We start from the raw sequence: 23,582 nt of genomic DNA on the forward strand, positions 1-23,582 counted from the left end.
GGCATATTAAATTCCCTGCACTTCTAAAGTAGCCAGCTATGGAAAACACTCTTGGCTAAATTTTCAGTAATACACTTTTCCCCATGTTGCTCTTCCTTTCAACTTGGCTAGTTGGGGATGATAGGAATTATTCATCCAAAGACACAAGATTGGGGAGGACTTAGTTAAATGGACAATTGGTCTGGCTTCATTTTAAGGCAATTTTTAATTTGGTTTGCTGTCAGACATTGCAACTATTAAGATGGGGCAAAGGATTTGGGGGCTGAAAAAACTCAGTCATTAATAATCACACATTTGGACACCCCTTTCTCTGCTTTACTGTGTTAAATTGAAAGTTTATTGAAAAGTACCATCCTCTGTTAAAAGGTTAACAATCCTAGCTTAAGCTTAGTCCTGAGGTTTCAAATTTATATGCTTGTATTTTTAAAAAATTAGTCTGCAACATCAGACTAATAAAACTATCACTCATAAAACTTATTTAGAAGCCCCCTCTTTTTAAAAATCTATGAAATTTTGGATATATGCTTTTTTATTATTAAAAAAGGCTTTCATTCAGCCAAACCTGTGTGGTACTGACTAGCTCTGCAAAAGTCCTTGTGATGTTTCTGCCTTTAACAGTAGAGTACATTCAAACAACCGTGCTCGCTTCCTTTCGTCTTAGATGCATAACGTCTGAAATTTACAAATAAGAATAGGAATACCCTTTTGAATTTAAAGCACTGTTACATCTCATACTGCCTGTAGATTATTTTAACCCTCCCATACACAAATATATTACACACGTAGAAAAGTCTCTTTCTTCCCTGCCCATTGCTGGGAATTGTATCTACTTACTCTGCCTTAGGCTTTTCTGCTCAAGCAGCTTCCTCTGCTGGTGTCAGCAATTTGAGAGGCTATTAAAGGCAAAGTTTCAAAAGCCAGGAGAAAAGTTGGCAATCTTCCCTAGAAACCAAGATCCTATTGTAGGATGACTCACTGATTTCGGCTTTGCACGCTGGTGTGATGCTCTTTGAAAGCCACAGGGAAAGTATTCCCGTCATAGGCTTTCTACTCTTTCTGTGCAATTTTTTTTCTTTAAAAACCTCCCAAGTGGGTGACTGCAGGGCAGATTGTCTCCTTAGCTAGAACGGAAGGTAAACCTTTCCAAAAATGTGGAGATTTTGTGCTCTATAATGAATTAATTACTTCTATGAAGAAAACAAGAAAATCAGGGGGCGACTTTTGGAATTCTTTCCGTCCCCCTTTACCAGAAGTGGCCATAGGCAGCATCAGTGTTTTCTGCTGTTTAATGAAGTATGTGTTTGATCTCTGTGTGTATGAGATTCTGCTTCTCTTCTTGCTGTGTGTATGGATGCACTGGGAAGCACAAGATAAGTTGTATTTGTTCCTCCTGAGACCAAAAGTCCTGTAGCTTACAGTGGAGCAGTCAGCAGCATTTGGCTACCATAAGGATTCAATGGATTTTTTTTCAATGGATTTTTTTCCCCATAGTCCCAAGCAAGATCAAGGCCATTTTCAAACATGGTCTTTGTTTTGCTGGCTTTGCCTCTTCCTCTCCAACTCATACTATTCTGTTCAGTCTTCAGGGAATTAATTTGTTGATAGAACTCCAAAGCTCTTTAAATAATTTCTCCCCAATATTTAGTTGAATTGAAAATTAAAAGGAGATAAATTGCAAACTATGCTTGAGGATACTTTCTCATAATATTCCTGTCTTTTGGTACTGTAGGTATATAGCAGTTCTGTTGGTATTTGGACATGGTCCAATTCTATGGTCTGGGCCTTCTTCAGAAGTATTGACTTCTACCTTAAGTTTTACTCAGGTCTTTTCTTTTTCCAATGTACCACTCACTACAGATGTCTTATAAATATAGCCTCTTCCCTTACTAGCACTTCCACCTCATTGGAGCAACTCAGGATCTCAGTACCTAGTAAATTCCCATGCTGGATCTCATCTGTTATTTTTTAATCATCATAGTTCATGATTTAAGTGGCTGAATGTAGCCCTGGGGTTGGGTACCACTGCTTTTTGTAAAAAAATGAAATCCAAAATAAGACCTTTGTGGAGGATTTCAGTGGAATTGTATATCCCCTTGTTATGTGTAAAAGCATCTGCAAATGCGTTGGGAGAGGCAAATGAGCAAGGTTGATGTCATCGTCGGACATTATTATCATTTTGGCATCACTGATGCCACTGCCTACATATTTACGTCTTGTCTTCACAGGGCTATTAACAAAAGTTTTACTGAGTTTCTATGTGAGTCAGGAAAAAAAAGACATGGCTGTTTAAGAAATCAACTTATTTGGGGTAATAAAACTCTTAAAACTGCATCACCTCCTATTCAGACCAACTCAATAAACTGGAAATTTCCTGGGCAGAGAGGACGAATAGGTCAGCCTTTCCCCAACCATTTCCAATAGTTTGCCAGCCATTCTTTTCATCTACAAGGACAGCTGTGCCTCTAAGCCAACTCTACAAGTTATGCCTCTATTATTGTCCTTTGTATTGCCTCCAAACCATAAACCTTAGATGAGTCTTCCCAGTGATGAGTAGTTTCTTTACCAGCAGAGGGCAAACACACTCTCTCTCCCTCTCCCTCTCTCTCTCTCTCCCCTACCTCCCTCTCCCTCCCTCCCTCCCTCCCTCCCTCCCCCTCTCCCCCATATGGGCAGGTTAGTCTAGGTCAGGAGTGTCAAACTGCCGACCCACGGGCCAGTTGCATCATGAGGAGGCCATGCCCACCCCAGCTCTGGCAATGAGAAAAAAGTTGTGATACATCGTGACACATCACGTGACGTGGCAAGTTTGACACCCATGGTCTAGGTGAAGGTAGTCTTTCAGAATTAGTTGGAAGCCATACAAATTTCTCTAATGAAACCTGTCCTTAATTGTAGAAATTCATGATATCATCTCAAAGGGCAGGATTTGTTCCCTGTCATCCCAGAGAGTGTGAATAATTGATTTAAGTATCAGCCACAGAGATACTGTTTTAATCTTGGGAATTTCCTAAGAGTTTTCCAGGGCAATGGAACTATTTACCCCAATGAATAATTTGTTCCCTTTCAGTGGATTTGTTCTATGGTGGCCAGTGTTTTAATCTGGATTCCTATATAAGATAAGGTTGAAGACCTAAATATTTAAATTTATGATCTAAGCTGAACATCTACATGTTAGTGAGTGTCCTTATATATTTTCCACACTGCTATGCAAAAGTGACAATTCATTGAAAAACTTGGTTATAGTCATACTGGATTATTTCTGCACCTGCTATTTTTTCAGTACATATTTTCTCCAGCTGTATCCATTACAGTAAACTGAAATTATGAAGCAATAATGAGCTACCACCTATTCTTAGGATTTTTGTTAGACAAGTATCTTTGGCTTAAGGTTGCACATGGAGTAAGAGCACGCTGATGTTAGTAGAAAGGATTAGAATGTACTTTAACAAACTGCCAGGGTGCTGATGGGCAGCACTACCATTAGGAAAAGTAATTGGGCAGAAGAGCTGGAGGTTGGAGAATGGCAGGGAGAGGCATGAACTGAACAGGCAGCCTTGGGCTCCCTAAACTGCTACTCTGTCACCAATGTTGACATAAGGTTTAATTGCCAGTGAATCTGGGTGGCAAGTGACATCTCATCCTTCAGCTTGGGCAGCAAAACATCTCTGGCCAGTCCTGTTATTTGGACTTACCAGAAACAACTAATATCCTTCTGTCTGACATTTCAGGGGAATAGTGTAATACAAAGCTTATTCTTAGAGGAATAACAAAAATACGTGACATTTAAAGCTACTGGAGTCTATGCATTCCATAGTGCCTTGACAACCATGACTCAGATAGAAGAATGACCATTAAATATAAATGTTAACATTTATCTGTTGCTGAAAACATTTTAATAGTATGATACTGGAGGTTAAATCTTGTAGTAAGAAATGTGCTCTAAGATCAGCCTAACTTAATGAACTGACCTCTGAACAGACACACAATTGCCATTTTATTTCATAATATAGTTAAAAAAAACATCTCTAATGACATTTAGATGTTTGTTAACAATACAACACTAAACAAGGATGATACCTGAAATTTAAGGCTCTTCAATGTTTTTTTCCCAAATGGTATGTCATATCTGTTTTGTACTTTATTGAACATCAAATTATTTGAAGGCCAAAAGTACCATAAACAGGTAGTTGCATTTCATGTACCTTTAATAAAACTGATATAAAAGGCTGATGGGGGAACATATACAGCACTGGAATTAAATTTCTAGTATCTTGAGTTTGCTTAAGAAAAGCCATCGGCTTTTCTGGGTGCGACTTGCATCTTTACATGCAATATAATCATACATGTATCATGATGTATAGCTGGGCCTATGGAGGTATCCTTGTAAGGTTGAAATCCTGCCTTAGCCATGGAAATGCTCTCTTATTCCAACTTATTTGCGCTGCTTTTGCTCTGGGGAAAGCCCGGAGGAGGGAGTATGGTATATGCTATCTTGAACTCCTGGAGGAAAAACAAGATATAGAGCAAAAACAAATTAAATAAACTAAGCAACTAGCTTATCACTCATATATCTTAACAGCTGTACCAATTTACATAAATTTTATGATCAACTCTAAGATTCCCTCCTAGCAGCGTGGTGTCATTTACAACTAAATTATACTTTAGATGAAAGAAATTAGAGCTCTAACCCCAAACTGGCTACTTTGGAGGTAGTTAAGTTGAATAATGTTGGAAATAATATCAAGCATCAGGTTAAGAAAAGCTTAGGAATAATGACTTATTTTCTCATGAGGGAATCCTTGTTGGGTCTTATGAACAGTGCTTTTTTTGCAAAAAAAACAAAAAACAGTGCCAGAACTCACACACATCATACAACCTGCCTTGCCTACCCTACAAGGTTCCATCCAAAAAAGGTTCTGGAACTCCGTTCTGGGCGTTCTATGAGAAAAAAAAGCCCTGGTTATGAATAAGACCAACATTCTAAACACCAAGAGATGTTCAGTTTATAATACCTAGTCATACTCCCCAGAGAGAGATCCCATATCTGCTTCCTGGGAACATCCTCAGTCATCTAAGCTAGGGTATACTGTATATTAAAAGAAGAGTTGGCTTGTTGTAAAATGCACTGATACTTAATCACATCTACAAGAACAGACTTTGCTTGCCCCCAGTCATCTCTAGCATGGAAGAAAGGCAAACTTCACTTCTTGCTTCTATCATGTTTTTCATTACTATTATTTTAAAGGAACTCCTCTTTTTCCTTAATTCTTCTTAAATACTGACAGTTCAGGAATCCTCTCTGCTTCTCCTTCCATCTTTCTTTGATTCAAGTGCCATCAGTTCAGTACTGTTGAGGGAGGTTAACATAGCAGAACTGTCATTTCCTCAGCTTTTGTAAGGTTGGCAGTTTGGCAAAATTCCACAAGTCCTACTACATGTGGGGGGAAATTGCATCTGTTCATGATCAACTTGCCAGCACTTACATGAGCTGCCTAAAGTTCAGTGGTGGCTTATTTCAAGCAGCCAAAAAACTGTGGCTGCTCTGCATTTTGCTGGGAGTAAGTTTTTTTTAACCCTACTGCACATCTTTTTTTGGAGGGGGGGGGGAAGAGCTTCATACGTATTTCTTGCCCTTCACTTTCCTACTAAAGAGCGCAAACACCCTGCTGATTCTATTGATTGTAAATCACAACAGAAGGAATGACGCAGCGGATCAGTAGGCTGGCTATGCTCGTCACTGGAAATGTTTTGTACATGCAACTATAGTGATATGATAGGCTCATAGCTATATATATCAAAAGATTGAGAATAGTGACAACGTAGGTATGCACTTTTGCCTGTATAGAATTCCAACACATCTATCAGCACCCAGATATTTTTAACAGACAAGCTCGACCTGACATTGCTGGTCTGTGAAGTAAGACAATCCATGGTATGTTTTGACTATTTCCTTCGTATATCTTTTCCCAAAGAACTCAGTCAAATACTTTGTATATAGTTCCTAGGGCGTCTCACATAGCTCTCTTAAACAATTTTTTACACACTCAAGTTTCATTTCTGATTCATTTAATTTATATTAAAGAATAGCACTGAAGGTGGTTAAGTATAAAAGGGATAAAATGCAAACAACAATAAGATCACCAAACTCCTAAATAAAACATTACTGAAGAACATAGTTTAAAGCTTAGAACATAATATTTAGAAACATGTAAATAAAATGGAGTAAGCCAATTTAAATGCCAAGGTGTCAGCTATCTTATCCATCAAAAAGCACAAACAATATTTTTGTTTACTAGTAGAATGACTGAGGTGCTCTTAGCCTGATTTCTCGTGACAGGGAGTTCCAAACCTTGGAAGAACTTTTGAAAAAGCCTTTCATATTCTACAAAGATGGCAAGACATATATAGAGTCTTCTAGTGCAGTTTTAAACTCATGACAGTTTATTAAGGATAAATATAGCTTCCCAAATAGCCCGATTCCAAGTTGGGATTATAGTTATTGTTTGTAGATGGTGTTCTTTGTATTTAAACTCATGGATCATTACTTTGAAAACTATACAGGTTGTCCTTAACCACAATTGGGACCAGAATTTTGGTTGCTAAGTGATGTGGCCATTAAGTGAATCATCACATCACTGGACCTTATTTTATGACCATTTTCACCACAATTGTTAAGTGAATTATGTGATCATTAAGTAAATTCAGCTTCTCCCTTTGCATGTTGAAAGTTGGCTATGAAGGTGGCAAATCATGATCATTTTACCACAGGACACTGCAACTGTGGTAAACACAAATCAGTTGCCAAGCACCCAAATTGCAATTAACTGTGAAGGTGATAGGATAGTTATAACTCTGACAAGGGTTGTAAGCCATTTTTTCAGTGCTGTCATAACTTTGTCATAACTTTGAACTGTTGTTAAACAAATGGTCATAATTTGAGAAGTATCTGTAGGCTTGATTTCAAAAAAGTTTTTCTCCTTCAGAAAGTTGACTTGCATTCCAAGCATCATTGTGAGTGACAGCAGGATTGAGAGATTGTGCTGACTGGTTTTATTGCTATTGAACATTTGTACTCAAAAGTTGGCATGATTTGCTATTCTGCACCACTATTTTATCTTGCCATAGTATTCTCAGGTGGCAGACATGTATCTATTTCCATTAGCACATCATTATTTGCAATTCTGACCTCATGAAAATATGGATCTGAAATTTAACTGTTCAGATTGCATTAACTGATATCACCCCAGTATTTTACTGTCCCAAATAATATTTCTTATAGTCCAAAATTGTTATATTGTTTATAACAAATACAAAAATCAAAAGGTTTTGACTCCTAGCATGCTAAAATGGCCACTGAAGTGAGGGTAGATTGTAAAGGATGACAAAGTAAAAAAGAGATTATGGCTTAGCTAGTGCAAATGTTTTGTTTTGTGGATCATGTCTCAAAAATGTTGGATCCCAAAACTTTCAGGACAAGCAGAACATTCTGAGGTTGGGGTTTTTTTGCATGCAGAATTGTCTATGTACCAGAACATTTCAAAGAGAAAGCTAAAAATGCAAGGAAGAGGGAAAAAGTAAAAGAAAAACAGAAAAGTAGAAAAATGATACGAAGTAGCTTCCAATCCTTTTTACAGCAGTTATAAGTATAAATATAAATTTACCTCTTACTCTACGGTTACAACATAATCTCTCTCTTATTTCTATAACCCATCCTGTCTAATCATCAAAACCATAAAACATATGTTCCTGTTTTTGTGTAACACAACAAGTCCATAAAGGATTTCCATTCAACAATAAATGAAGATGTTGTCTTTTCTTTTATCAAAGAAACTAATTCTCAGCTAATTCCTTATGATGGGTCCTCAGACTTCTGACTCTTGCAGCATCTCAGTGTTCGTGCAATTGTGATTTCCGATGTTCCCTGCTAACTTCCTACAGTGTGGAAGCCAGCAGGAAGTTGAAAATCATGTGAGGCCCTTGTTTAACAGTCCATGCACTACTCACCTAATGATGGTCCAGAGTCATCCAGCCAGCTTCGTGCTTCAGGGAGGACCAGAACTCATAGGTTCCTGGCTTATATCTTGGTGCCTTAAGCACTACACCAAACTGGCTCTCCTGTATGACCTAGTGACTGCCTATTTTATACAAAGCAATCTCCAGAATTAATTTTTCTTTGAGCATTTAGTGACATTCCCTAAAAACATTATGGAGCTGAACCCACTCTGTCACTTAATTCCAGTTGCAAGAGCCATTTAAATTTTTTTGTTAGCATCCTTTCAAAACAGAACAAGATTACTTGATTCCAAAGATCACTTGGTGTCATTCTTTTTAGTGTTTTACTCTTTTTAATTGATTTTATCTTCACTTTTACAAAACCCAGTTTCTAAGTTCCTTGACTTTAAAGGAATGTAAAGTTCCTTTATTTCAACTCCTCAGATAAATCAGGGAATTGTATTTTTTGTACATTCTTCTTTTGTTGTGTTCAAAACTGAAACTAGGAAACTAAATAAAATTATATGATAAAACAAAGAAAGGAATATGAATGCTTTTCATTATGTTCTGAGAATATCCACACATTTAATTAAAATGACCAAATAGATACTGCATTGAAATATGTTGTTTAGAAATGCTGACAATATAATTCAGGTTATCTCCTCTAACTTTACCAAACAATTTGTTTTGGCCCAAAGATGTTAACGGGCTAGAGAGACTTAGAGCATGGAGGGAAAAGAGCCAGTAAAATAATATTGTTACTATTAGTGAAGAAAGGATCTGGATTATGGGAATGTTTTGATAAAGCACCCATTATTTTGTGCTATTTTTGAAATCATCCTTCACCTGCAGGATGGAAGTTGATACAAGAGACTGATAGAGCTGAAAGAGGAAAGAAGTACTGAAAAAATGGAAAAGAGGAAAGTTAGATTTGGTAGAGATGGGATGTTTTGGAAAAGCAATTAATTCATTTCTCTGCTTCTCTCATTTCCATGTTTCTCAGACCAGGTTCTGTGTGTCATGCTGTGGGGATGCACAGGGATACCTCTCTTCCAGATATAATACTTAGGACTTTCTCTAGTCCTCACCCCGGGGAGGTTCTGTTATCTTTCTTCCTCATTCTGCTTCACCTTTTGCCACCTGAGGGCTAAGCTCCTTTCCCCGCCTCTTCCAACATCCTCACCTCACCTCATCCCACCCTCCTCATCCTCTTCCTCTCAGCTGGTTCCCACCCTCAATATTTCCCCCACCCCTTGCTTCAAGCCATTCGCCCCTCCCCCGCTCTCCTCGCCTTACCTTGCGCCCCTCCTTCTTTGGCGCCTCCCTCCCTCCCTCCCCCCCCACTCCCCAGAGTAATGCTCTCGCTTTTTCCTTCACTCTCCCGCGACTCCTCGCCCTCCGCCCCCGGTTGCGTCCTCCCCGACTCTTTCCTTCCGCGCCCCCGCGCCTCTCCATCCCAGGAGCCCGACGCCTCTGGGACGGGATTGGTTGCTCGCCGGGGCCGGAGGAGAAACGGAGCTGTGGAGCGCGGCGGTCTTCAGGCGCCCATGACTCCGCGGCCGGCCGTCATTCCGCTCGACGCTTCTAGCTAAAAAGGGGCCGAGCGGAGAAGTCCCCGGGCCCCGAGCGGAGCCACCTGCTCGCCCGGCGCCAGACAGCCATGCCGGCCGACAGTAACGAGCCCGACTGTCTCCTCCGCTACCAGGTGAGCGCGGACAAGTCTGGGCGAGGAGGACGGATGCGGCAGCTGGGTGGGCGGGTGGGGGGGAGATGGGCGTGCAGTGCCGGATTCTTGCCGACGTCTTTGCAAGGTCACCTTTGTGTGGCTGAGGCCCCCCCCGGGGGGGGGCTGTCACGCAGCCACCGGCCTTTGGGGTTTTATTCGGGTTTGGCTGTTAGGGCTCCGGCTGGAAGAAAGCGGCTTACTGCGGCAGTCTTGCCTGGGGCGGGAGCGGGGAGGGGGGCAGAGAAGGATGAACGGCGTGGCTGTCCCCCCCCCGTTGGATTGAATTGATGGATGGGAATGGATATGCGCCCCAAGGCGGGCGTGAAGGAAGGGGGCATTTGGCTGGAAGGGGGCATTTGGCCCTCCTTCCTCTGGAAGGAGGGCTAAGCGCAGGTACTGCTAGGAAACCGGCTGTGGGCTTGCTGTGCCGAAGGAAGCCTGGCATTTTGGAACAGAATTCAACATTAGTTCGGAGGAGTATCCTGCTTTAGATGGCACCGGTCGTCTGCATCTAGGAACCATCTCTGTAGTTTCTTTCCTCCTGTCTTTTCCCCTCTTTTATGTATTGGGCTCTGCGGATTATTATGGTTTTAGGAGCCACGGCTATAGCTTTCAGGGTCCCGAGGCCCCATTTTCACCAACTCCCCAACGATCTGCACGGTATAAACCGCTTTTTAAAAGGAGGAGGCTAGATAGCATCTGAAAACAGGCTGTTCCCCCCCCCCGCTGGTTTATCCGAACTGATTGTGTGTGCGGGATGGGTGTTGCGTGCAAAAGATGCAAAGAGGTTATGTGCAACTTGAAACTCAACGGATACAGCACACTCACCTGTTGGGATTCACCTGTGCAGCCACCCTTCATAAATATAGCTCTGCAGAGCTTTTTAATTATTATTATTCAAAGGAGATTTTTAAGTAAGTTTTTGCAGCATGGACGGTCTATAACGGGAGGGAAAAGATTTAGAAAATTTGAAGAATTTGTATTCAATGGAGAAGTTAAAAATTAACAATGACAAAGCCATTTATATCAGACTATGGAGGTGCTCTGTTTTTATTGAAGTACAGTTGGGTTGGCACACTTATATAACAGCGAGGTCAGTTTAGAAAATTTATTTTCTAATTTGTAATCTTGAGTTAGCAGTTTCTAGAATATTTAGTGATAATAACATTGATACAAGTAATCTTCCCAGAGGTTTTGCCCAGGAGCTCAGTTTTTATTTAATTGTTCCTTTTACCTTGTTCAGTTAGTTTCCCTAGATACAAGTAGTACAGTCCCATACGAGGCTTAACAAGTAAATTCAAAAACAAGAGCAACTCTAGTAAGATATGTTTCAACTGGCTGGGAACGGGGGAATTTTGTATTCTTAAAACGTTTTCTTATGTGCCACTGCAAGTATGTTTGACATCTCTTCTGCTTTTGGTTTAAGTAATAAGGAGCCATATGGTGCAGTGGTTAGAATGCAGTATTATTGCAGGCTAAATGAAATGATGCTTGAGCAGGGGGTTGGACTAGAAGACCTCCAAGGTCCCTTCCAGCTCTATTATGATTCTAATCTGATAAACTCTGCCCCACAGTCTGGAGTTCGATCCTGACCAGCTCAAGGTTGACTCAGCCTTCCATCCTTCCTAGGTTGGTAAAATGAAAGACCCAGATTGTTGGGGGCAATAGGCTGACATTGTAAACCACTCAGAGAGGGCTGGTGAAGCATTATGGACTGCTATATAAGTCTATGTGCTATTACTATTGAAATTTTAAGTGGACGGTATGATTTCCAGTTCTTGTCATATTCATCCTGACAGTTAGGCCATCTTGTAGATGACTATAGTTCCCATTTAAAATGTGGGTTTTCAGTGTGGGGCTGAGAAATGATTGGGATAGCAAGAGTCTTTTCGGTATGGGCATGTTATAAATCCCACTTGTTATGAAACTTCCTCACTCTGATTTTTATTTCCTTACCTATTTTCTTCATTCTACCTCCACCCACAGAAAGCAGTCTTTTCAGGCATAATGACAAAATGGAATTTCCATGTTCAGTTGCAAGTGGCATCTGAAGATAGGAAGAAAGATGAACAGCAGGAGAATATATTGACTTCACATTGACTTGCAATTTCCCTAGTGTAATAGGTCTGGCTACCATTGGAAACTCAGTGATGAATTAGATGTGACAAGCAAGGTTTTTTTTCACTGTAGACTATAATACCAGAAAACAAAATACCAGACTATGACTCTGTTTTTATTTACTGCTGCAATATCTGTTACAGAAGGCAAATGAGAGACTGAGTGTGCAGGTCAGTTGTAGAAGGCTATCAAGTATGACAGGTGATATTAGCACCAAATAATTTCCTCCTAACAATTGAAAATAATATATGAATTTCCCTCCTACACCCCATTAAAAATCTACTGCCATTCAAATAATAAAATAAATAGGAAATTAATTTTCTACCTAACCTTTCCCTTCTATTTCAATTTTTTTTTGTCTGAAAGAAAATCTTTTTATTCCCCATAGAACTACAGTAACACAGATACTTCTGCAGCCTGATCTGATTTTCTGTTTCATCTCCTTCAAGGCAATAGCAAAATAAAGATTTAAGGGACAGCCTTTGCGGCTGTTGTCAAGTCAGAAGCCCATCCCTGTTACAAGTCTGCTATCTTTCTATCTCTTCCCATTTGCTTTCTCCAGTTCCCCATGTTAACATTTGAAAATATTCAGGGTAATACACTATGTCCAAAAAAGTCTTTTTCAAGAGCTAAACTAAAGACACTGACATCTATTTATTGGCAGGTTTTTATAGCTTTCTTTTGTATTATGGCTTTCTATTGTAAACCTGCTTTATTTTGTAGAGAGAACAGAGGCTCTTCAGTAGTAAAAATACAAGATAGGTTTTTAACCAAGTTGCCAGTCACTATTGTATGAAAGAAATAAAGTAGAATAATTTCCCCCAGATTTCAGGGAAGCAATGAAAGATAATGAATGGCAAGATGATCCCTGTGAGCGAAAGTTGTCATCCAAATGTTAGCAAAAAAGTGAGAAAAATGAATTGAATTCTTCCAACAGTAGTGAGGAGAAAGGAAAGTAAGGCAACAAAGTACAACAAAGCAAAATTGAAGTTTTAGATTATTGAAAATGGGACGGCAAAAGAAAGACAAAGACAAGGAAGCTGAAGCAAGGCCAGTCCTACCACTAGAGCAAACCCTGGGTAGTGGGTGATGGGTGGGAAATGGAAATAAGATACAGAAAAGCAAAACAAGGTGCTGCCATTTACCCTGGAGTACTATCAGAATGAATGAAATAGGATTCTGCTCTTGTTAGCTTCTGTACATGGACTGTGATGGACAGGTGCAAAATATTTTTGGTCTAATGCCAGAACTTTTTTAAATAAAATTTTATTAACTTTCAAAAGAAGATAAAATACAAGGGAACAGAAATTAAGAAAAAAGGGGGGGCAGGGAAAAAAGCAATATATATATTTTCATCCTTCTCAAGATACTAGAAAACGTATCTGTTCTAGGTTGAAAAACGCATTAATGTTTGCAGCAAGTAGGTAGTAGTGATTATGTGGGTAGTTGAGAACTAGTGTTTCTTTGGCAACAGTCTCAGTGTATCTGATCAATATTGATTTAATATCACTATTATAGGGCTGTACAATACTTTAGATTCAGTTCTTATTATTTAGCATATGATGAGAACATGACAGAAGTTAATCATATAACACAATCAATAAATATATTTGTTGTTGTTAGTTGCGAAGTCGTGTCCGACCCATCGTGACCCCATGGACAACGTTCCTCCAGGTCTTCCTGTCCTCTACCATCTTCTGGAGTCCATTTAAGTTCACACCTACTGCTTCAGTGACTCCATCCAGCCATCTCATTCTCTATCGTCCCCTTCTTCTATTGCCCTCAATCTTTCCCAGCATTAGGCCCTTTTCCAGTGAGTCCTTCCTTCTCATTAGGTGGCCAAGGTATTTGAGTTTCAACTTCAGGATCTGGCCTTCTAAAGAGCAGTCAGGGTTGATCTCTTCTAGGACTGACTGGTTTGAACGCTTTGCAGTCCAAGGGACTCGTAGGAGTCTTCTCCAGCACCATAGTTCAAAGGCCTCAATTCTTTTACGCTCAGCCTTTCTTATGGTCCAACTTTCACAGCCATACATTGCAACTGGGAAAACCATGGCCTGGACTATACGCATTTTTGTTGGCAGGGTGATGTCTCTGCTTTTTAGTATGCTGTCTAGATTTGCCATAGCTTTCCTCCCCAAGAGCAAGCGTCTTTTAATTTCTTGGCCACGACAAGGCAGTAATCCATAAAGGGGAATAAATATATACAAAACCTCTATAGAGGTATGGCAGTGGCCTCATAACTGGGTGTCCAGTTCAGCTATCCAGGCAATTGCCTCTGGCATTGCTTTGTACAGATCGCAACAAGGGAAAACTTTCCATCCCCACTGATACAAGGTACAGGTGCTTCTTCCAGTACCACACCTAATTCTGTCCAACTTCATCTAGATCAGTGGTTCTCAACCTTTTTAATGCTGCGACTCCCAACTGGTCGTAAGTCGAGGACTACTCAACCGGTCGTAAGTCGAGGACTACTCAACTGGTGCAGCACCGTTTGCAGAATGGGACTTTTGGCGGGCTCAGCAGGGCAGAGACAGCCTGGACAATTCCTATTGGCTTTTGAAAGCCAATAGAATTAGACTCTATTCAAGAGAGTCTATTCTATTGGCTTTCAAAAGCCAATAGAATAAAAGGGAGTAGCACAGCTAAGGAAAAGGGGGAAAAATGGCGGGCTGCATTGTTTGGCGACCCCCGTGAAATGGTCGTTCGACCCCAAATGGGGTCCCGACCCACAGGTTGAGAACCACTGATCTAGATAGAGCAAGGCAGGCCAAAATCAGGTGGCTTGGCAGAGGGATCACTAATGATCAAGCCTCAAGAAGATAAACCAAATGCACAGGTAAAGTACTATAGGAGATACATTGCTCAATAGTAGTAACTGTAAGAGGGAAAGAGGGATCTCGGAGTCCTAGTGGACAATCACATAAACATGGCCCAGCAGTGTGCTGCAGTTGCCAAAAAAGCCAACACAGTGCTAGGTTGCATTAACAGAGGGATAGAATCAAGATCATGTGAAGTGTTATAATACCACTTTACAATGCCTTGGTAAGGCCACACTTGGAATACTTCATCCAGTTTTGGTCACCACGATGTAAAAAAGATGTTGAGACTCTAGAAAAGAGTACAGAGAAGAGCAACAAAGATAATTAAGGGACTGGAGGCTAAAACATACAAGGAACAGTTGCCGGAATTGGGTATGTCTAGTTTAATGAAGAGAAGGACCAGGGGTAACATGCTAGCAGTGTTCCAATATCTCAGGAGCTGCCACAAAGAAGAGGGAGTCAAGCTGTTCTCCAAAGCACCTGAAGGCAAGAAGAAATGGATGAAAACTAACCATAGAGAGAAGCAACCTAGAACTAAGGAGAAACTTTCTGACAATTAGAACAATTAATCAGTGGAACAGAAACTATGAATGCTCCAACACTGGAAGTCTTTAAGAAGAGATTGGACAGCTATTTATCTGAAATGGTATAGGGCTGTGGGGGCAAACCTATGGCACGCGTGCCACAGGTGGCATGCAGAGCCCTCTATGTGGACATGTGCGCTGTCGCCCCAGTCCTAGGCCTTTAGTTGGGTTTTATAAAACCTTTTTGCTTTAAGCCTCTGCCACTGTGTGCAAAAGAAAAGGTTCAATCAATCAATTTCAACTTCTTGTGGGAAAAAAAAAGATCTCACAAAGTTGGAATTGATTGATTGAACTTTTTAGTCCCACCCAGTCTGCTGTTACCACCGCAGCCACACCCACCCAATGGGCCATGCCCACCCAGCACCCGATGTTACATAAATGGGTTTTGGGTTGCAGTTTGGGCACTCCGTTTCTAAAAGATTCGCCATCACTGGTATAGGGTTTCCTGACTGACCAGGGGGCTGGAATAGATGACCTCCAAGGTCCCTTCCATCATCATCATCCTCATCATCATCCTCATCATCATCATCATCATCATTAAGATACCATGGACCATTCCTCTCTCCAAGCATTTTTTGGGTTAAACTGGGTGAATAGCTGTTTTCTATGCTGGCCTATGGGATTTCAATCTTGTGATGGGCTGTGCATTGTCCAGATGAATAGGTAGTCTTTTCTTGTTCAGTGTCCTCGATTATAGCCAAATGAGAGTTTGTTGTCTTCTAATGTGAGGTGGTATGATATTCCTAAGTACTGGTAACCGGTGCACAGGAGTGGGATGCAATGTGCCAGAGATGATACGTATTGTCTGGCGGAGTTGGTCATTGACCATTTGGGTGTGGGCTCTTTAAGCCACACACTGGCACAATATTGAGCTGTGGAATAAACCAAAGCCAAGGCTGTTGTTCATAGAGTATTAGCATCAGCACCCCAGGATATTCCAGCCAGGCTGTTTAGTAAATTGTTGCAGCTTTTCAATTTTGCAACTGTTTTTTTCCAGATATTGTCAGAAGGTTAGTGATCTGTCCAGTGTTACCCACAACTACTTCAGAGACTTATTACATTGTAAAATGCAGTTCCAGAACTTCACCAAAGGCTGGTAATTTGCGTACCCATTCTAAAAAGATGCTTTAAAATATTTAAAGCAGCCATGTCTTTTTCTTGGGAATGGGTACTTCCGGGAAAAGACTCTGTTGCTTTAAAGAAATGCAGATAGATTCTTTATTCGTGCTGCCATGCCCTCTGACGCATCTGTTTAAAACTGCTGACCATCCTTAATGTATTGTATTCGTTTGCATAGTTTTTCTCTTTATTTCCATTTTTTGCCTTTGCCATTCATAAAGTGGATTCAATGAAAAACGTCTATTTCTTTTGGATACTTGGACTCTCTTTCTACCTTGCTTCTCTTTTATGAGACCGAATTCTAATCAGCCTTATGACATGGAATCATTCTAGCTGGAAAAACGGTACATTGAATTTAGACCTGTTCTTTGCAAGTATCTTTCTACTTTGAGCAATATATCTTTTATAGCCTTGAGATAATGGGAAATACAAGTAACCTACAAATACTTATCTTATTTTTGGTGAAGAAAGATTAATGAAACTTTTTCAGATTAGTGGATAAATTACAATAGCTAACATGGAGAGCAATATTTCAAAGCAAAAGAAGAAAAGTCAGGATATTCATGAAGAAGTAGAGGTATAAATGCCTTTTTTGTGTGGAATCTATAGAACAGTGGATGTCAGAGTAGATGGAAGAAACACTAAGGGTCTGTATAGATTTGTGTGAATGAAGCCATCTCAATTTTACAATTTTATAGCTGTCGCTCCTGACATACTAGGCTTTGCTGCATGCATTCTTTGGAACAAAAGCAAACAAAAACACAGGAAATAGCAGTTTATTCCTAATCTAAAACATTAACTCTCACTTTGGACTTTATTAAATAAAGTTAGAGAAGGGTTTCATTGCAGAAGAAGCTAATGAGAAAAAGAGCTCACAGTAGTAGGAATTCTTAAAAAGGAACATACTAAAAGCACAATTGCAAACAATTCCACTGAGAAATAAAAATGGAGCATAGCAAAAGAATTTGCCACAGCTATAGAAAAAGCTTAATGAAAATAAAAAAACAAAACTGACACATTTAGGAAGTGGCAAGAGGACAGATCTCCAAGAATACAAACAATTAATCCAGAATTGTTAAAAAGAAGTGTCTGAAAAGCTAAAGCTCAAAATAAGCTGAAGTTTATGAAAGATGCTAAGATAAGAAAAGGAGCTTCTAAGTTCAAAATAAAAGAAAAAGAATCTATGTACCAGCTGCTCAGTAAAAAAGGCACAATGTCAACACGTTGGAAAGTAAAGACTGAGCTACTAAGTTCCTAATTTGGTACCTCCAGCAAAAGGAATCTGTCCCAACAAGAAGATCAGAATTAAGGAGAAAGATGAAAGATGACTAAATCTCTAAACCTCTGATCCCGGTGACTGGCCCACATTGGATCCTGCAACATTATCCTGGGATATGTATATTCGCCTTCATTCATGAGAAAGATGAAATCTTTAAATAGATCCATGATGGCAAACTTATGACACATGTGTCAAAGATGACCTGCTACAATATTTTGTGTGACACACCAGTGTTCATCAACACCTGACAACAACTATTCTTAAAAGCACACCCTATTTTTGCATGATTTTTGGAGGCTGCGCAAGAATGGGGTATCCTTTTGCATGACCTCTGGACCCTCCAAAAATGAGTTTTACTCATGTTTCATGTTTGAAATTGTTTGATTTTTTTAATATAATACATGGCATCACATATAATTGGACTGTATTTTGTAAAATAATAATTAAACATAAAAATAATTGTTTCTCTTTTGTTCTGGAGGGCAGTGACGGTAGTACACCAGCAAAGTCATGTTAGGCATTTTCTGAATTTTTGACATGGTGAGCCCAAATAATTGCCATCACTGAAATACATGCAAACATGTCAAGGAATATGTATTTATAGGAGTGAATAAGTGCTAGGTAAGAGCAAATATTAACCTTTTCTTCAAAAAGGAGAAAAGCTTTAGGAAACTACAGTGTTCATCTGACATCAATATTTGGAAAGAATCTGTAGCAGACCATAAAGTAACTGAATTTTGAGCACCTTGAAAATAATATGGTATAATATTTACCCAATGTAAACATCTCATGATGGTATATACTGTCTACCTTCTCTTAATTCTAGAGGAAAGGGATGTAGATATTACATTACGTCATCTCTCCATGTAGAACAGGGAGAGGTGGACCAGTACTGGGCTGTGGCATGCCAGCAACCGGTCCTCACAAACAAGCAAAGCCCCATCTGAGGGATGCAGGCGGCACACAAAACCACGTATCCTCTGATCCACGGAAAAATCTCTCTCCACAGAACCAGTCCCTGGTGCCCAAAAGGTTGGAGACCTCTGATATAGAAGGTTTTACGTGCTCCCACTCCCGCATGTATAGGTGGGAGCAACTTCTCTATCTTTACATTATATTGGTATGTATCATGTGTATTTTTATTTATATTGACCACCAGGAGGCAACATATGACCAATTTCATCTTATATTGCTATTCCTGAACACAGGGGGATATGACATAATGATATATCTGTATTGCTGCTCTGAAAGTTTAATGGAAAGTGGACTATATGTCCAGTAGATTCTATATATCCTTTTCTGCACCTGGGCTTGGAGAACTCCTAAATCAAATGCACTGCATCTAGAGTGCAATGGTCCATGAATTCAATTCCTACTGAAGGGTTTGAACTCCTTAGAAAAAAATGTTTAAATATGTCCAAAGAAATACAAACACTTCTTCTGAGAGCCAAATATATTTTTTCCAGTGTGATGCTATTTAAAATGAAAATATTGAAGTAATTGGTATCCCAAAGTCATATAACAAATAGATGATAAAGCAGGCATAAAGTAAGATAGAAGGAAGGTGAATAAGATTGACCAAAAAGAAACCTGGAAGATGGAAAGAAGATAAAGAAGATGGAGAGAGATAAGATGACTTTTTGAAAAAACAAACAAACCATGCAGTATAACCAACTAAAAGGGGGCCACTGATTTGGGGCAGAAGGAACCAACAATCTTTGGGATGCCTTATCTTATTTGCAAGTGCAAGAACATTACCCCGGGACATCTTATTTCCTAGGAGAAAATTTTCAAAACAAGTGCATTTTTAGAAATTCTAATTCAAAACAAATTTTAATGCCACTAAGGTATTGCCTTAACAGCTGAGATGGATAGGAGAAGGAAATGATCACAATAATGCTCAGCTACAATTCTGAAGTACTCGATATACTCCTATATATGTAGAAAATCAGAATATATCAAGTTATACTCAATCAACTAATTAACAACAGATTGGACTGAATGCAATACTGTGATATCTGCACCAGATAATAGTTAAAATGAGTTTTCCCTCTGCAGTTATACTGTAATGTCTCAATAGATGTTGAGATTATCTGAAGTAGCACCAGGCAAGTGAGTCATAACTTGCATTTGCAGCTACCAGTAATCAGATGATACTTAATGGAGGGTGAAGCAGAGGTCAGAGAATGACTTATGCTGTCAATCACAGGAGGAATGTTGCGATCTTGTGATCTTTTCATCCAGTATCTTTCCATCCTCCTAAACATAATGTACAATTTTGGCATTTTTTTCCTACATCTGACCTTAAAGTACTCAGGACTGTATAAATTAGTGCTGGCAAGAAATACAGTATTCCAGCCTCCACAATAGAAATGTTCATGGGAGGACACAGGCATTCGGAGAAAGTCTTTTAGCAAGGGAAACAGGAAGCCTCTGACCAGCCAGCTCATCACGCTAATTGTGTCTTTTCTTGGGATGGTGCTACAGCTAAGGATGGCAATCATAAAGTTCCAGGAAAAGCTGCAGCTGGTTTTTTAAAAAATGTAGCCATGTGCTATATCAGGGGTGTCAAACTGCTGGCCCGCGGGCCAGATGCATCATGCCGAAACTGAGCCCATCCCAGCAATGGGGAAAAAAGTTGCAATACGTCGCGACATATCACGTGGTGTTGCGAGTTTGACACCCCTGGCTATATACACACCTCATCTTTTTCTCTTAAAATCCAAAATGTTCTACAGAGCTAACTGATGCTATTGTCAAAAAAGGTGTCCTGTTTCTTGCGTTGGTAGGCATTGAAGAGTCAGGAGTAACAACAGGTACTTCTTTATTTGCAGCTAAACAGAACTCAAGACAAGATGGCTCCGCCCCTTTTTATACATTCACCCTGGGGCGTTGTGAGCCAATGAATGCAACGCATTTTCCTGCTCAAATGCATCCTAGTCAGCCCTTGCAGACAGGGTCTGCCACGTGGTCTGCTGTTTCAGGGCAGCTTCCTGCACCTGTTCCCAATTAAGTCCAGTACATAACACCCCTCCCCTCCTGGTTCTTTAACACACACACAACAAAACATAATAGCAATCAGTAGAGTTTGCCATTACTCTTATAATAATAATATTAACAACCCTGTTACAAGGAATATGTAAACATTCCCCTTTTCCACACATACATAACATCATAGTACTAAGGCAATTCAGTTCCAAAAGACATACACAAGCATTTCAATTGCAATAAAATACAAAGCATTAAATTTGCAAGGCCTTGCAGCTTGTCGCAGAGTAGCGATGAAATCAGCAGCGGACTCCCCTGGACATTGGTCCTGCTGTTCAAAAGCATGTCGTCAAGCTATGACTGACAGCTTTGGCTCAAAATGTTCTTTGAGCATTCTTTTCAGCTCCGCGTAAGCAATGGACTCCAAGGGTACCGGAGATGGTATAGGTTCCCCTACTTGAGCAGAGGGCTGGACTAGAAGACCTCCAAGGTCCCTTCCAGCTCTAATCTATACTATAACCTGCTCCAAAAGTCACCCAGGGGGCTTCATACCTAAGGCAAAACTGGAACTTACAATTTCTAGCCTGATGCCTTCCCCAGTATACAAAACTGGCTCTCTCTACTACAGTGGACAATAGCAAAACCAAAGCTTTCTGTTTAGAACAAATGGTAATTCTATTATTCTTAATTATTTTTGTGCCTATAGAGAATATAAATATCATTCCTAGTTTGAATGGGAAACATAAAGGGAGTACAATATTATGAAATATTTAGTAGTTGTGTGCCTTTCTGAATTTTTATATATTTATATGTCACAGTTTTGAGCTTGAATTATGCTAGAAATATAGTCCAAACTGGGCAGGATATATCTATGACAAATGTCAGGAATTAAGATCACTGGAGGGAATGAGAAATTAGATGTTTTATCCATTTGCTTCTCATAGAACCTTCCCCTACTTACAAATTATTGACAATGTAAAGACATTGAGAGATTTTAGTAGAAGATGGGGAAATTTACTGCATTCAATGGTCAGTCCATGAAAACACCTTACCTATAGAAAACTAATATTGACTAATTGATTAGATAACCGATCAAAGTAAGATCAATCAAACAAATTGGTACACTTCTTACGTACTGTACAACATGATAAAATTTGGCCACACTTAAGGTAAAGGAATCCTTTGAATCTAAAAGTAAAAGTTTTATGCACAACTTGTCAGAATGACCAAGATATTTAATTAGGTGTGAGGTTAAACATGTTAGGTAGGCATCGATGTAAAATGGACAGTTTAATAAAACAAGAAGATGATTTCAATGGGATGCCTTTGTACGTCTCCTCTAAGATCACTGATGGAATCAGGTTGGACCATGTCAAGGTTAAAGCCCTACTTAATTTGGGAATAGTAATTTGGTTAAGGTAGGTCATCTATAAGAGATATGAAGGCTACTTAAAAAAGACCACTTTGGGGAGGACATCAGATAAGTTTAAATGTCAGTGTTCTTGAGGCATTGCTTGATTGCCTCGCACAGCGTTCTTGCTATAGCATGCTATAGCACTCGAATTAATAGAAATCCCAGAAGTTCCAGTTTTTATATATCACTTTTGTTTTAAGAGGAAACAGATTTATTGGAAAGGATCTGAGGAAAAAAGCTGTTTAGCCTAGTACATAAAAATAAGTATCTAGGCATTGAGAGATTAATTGAGTACAGCGGTTCTCAACCTATGGGTCGCGACCCCATTTGGGGTCGAACGACCATTTTACGGGGGTCGCCAAACAACGCGATCCGCCATTTTCCCCCCTCAGGGGGCGGCGCCATGCATGCGCGCCGCGCATGGGGCGGCACCGTGCATGCGCGCTGCGTGCGGGGCGCCACCGTGCATGCGCGTCGCACCTGGGGCCGCCGCCGCGCATGCACACCGCGCATGGGGGCACCACTGCGCATATGTGCCACGCATGTGCATTGCGTCGCGCATGTGCGACGCACCACGCATGGAGCGGCGTGTCCGTGTGACCGGGGGTCGCCGTATAAAAAGGTTGAGAACCGCTGATTTAGTATATTCCGCTTGCCATTGCACAACCTTCTTTTGCATTCACTCTCCTCAGCTATCCATAGTTACGTAATCCTTGGAATCATCCCCCAGCCCCCCCATGTCCACTTTTACTGTTCCCTGCGTCTTCAATATCATCTCATCCCTAGCACATGACAGTGCAGATCTATATGCTGTGAAAAATGTCATATAATTTGCTTTCTGCACAACAAGGCTAGGACGTGCTCAACCACATCCCACTTTTTTAAGCTGCACCATTGAAAATAGTGAATTCAAGGTTGCAGATTGGACAAGGGAGAAAGAAAACAGTTGGCTTCCTCTTCCTAACGCTTAGTCATTCTTATTTATGATGCTTCCGTACTTAACAATGACAGAGATCCAGTTGGTGGTGAAATGCATGACTGAGCTGAGAGCAGGTGGAAGATAGTAGCTGTTTCATTACTGAATATATATTTGGATTTCATACACGATCATATGTTTCTACCTCGTCTTTCCTGCATGAGCTCCTACTCTTGGCACTTGGTGCTTTGTGTTCATTGTGCTGGCAAGTGACTAATTTGCTCTTAACAAGCAGGATAATTCACAACATTTTTCACAGAAAAATTGAGGTATTTCTTTTAATAAGAAATGTGGGCAATAGTTTTAGTCGAGCAATAAGCAAGCAGGTTTTCCTCAGACAAAATGAAGTTTTTAACCCCAAGCAAATGAAACTGGGATGCCTGAAAGGGCATCTTACCCCATGGAGGATAAGACTTGCTTTGGGGGTTTTCTGTTTTTTTTGTTTTTTGTTTTGCTTATGACAATCCACTTACAAAGGCATGTAGATTAACTGAGTCTTATAAGCAATGCATGAAAAGTTAGTAATATATAAATAATAGTTGTAATATAGCAAAAATAGGAAGTTTA

At 40.1% G+C, this 23,582-nt stretch overlaps 1 protein-coding gene and 1 long non-coding RNA gene across 5 annotated transcripts in view; one reads left to right on the forward strand and one right to left on the reverse strand.

The window, feature by feature from the left end:
- The window catches only part of SLC4A8 (solute carrier family 4 member 8), a 130,355-nt gene that overhangs the window by 23,219 nt on the left and 83,554 nt on the right, over positions 1-23,582 (forward strand). Inside the window, exon 1 of one of the 3 annotated variants that reach the window (XM_039331942.1) lies at positions 9,363-9,697. The exons of the other annotated variants lie outside the window; for them this stretch is intronic. Within the exon in view, the coding sequence (XP_039187876.1) occupies positions 9,653-9,697 (45 nt within the window). The 5' untranslated portion in view covers positions 9,363-9,652. Of the gene's footprint in view, positions 1-9,362; positions 9,698-23,582 lie in introns of those variants that run through there. 3 annotated transcript variants of the gene reach the window in all.
- The window catches only part of LOC120302928, a 31,311-nt gene continuing 11,943 nt past the window's right edge, over positions 4,215-23,582 (reverse strand). The window contains exon 4 of one of the 2 annotated variants that reach the window (XR_005555285.1): positions 4,215-4,500. This is a non-coding gene — a long non-coding RNA (uncharacterized LOC120302928). Of the gene's footprint in view, positions 4,501-11,674; positions 11,766-23,582 lie in introns of those variants that run through there. The other variant, XR_005555284.1, reaches the window with a different exon arrangement.

Source organism: Crotalus tigris, unplaced genomic scaffold (assembly GCF_016545835.1).
Source record: "Crotalus tigris isolate CLP2741 ecotype Arizona unplaced genomic scaffold, ASM1654583v1 scf7180000024441.2113493, whole genome shotgun sequence".
NCBI lineage: Eukaryota > Metazoa > Chordata > Lepidosauria > Squamata > Viperidae > Crotalus > Crotalus tigris.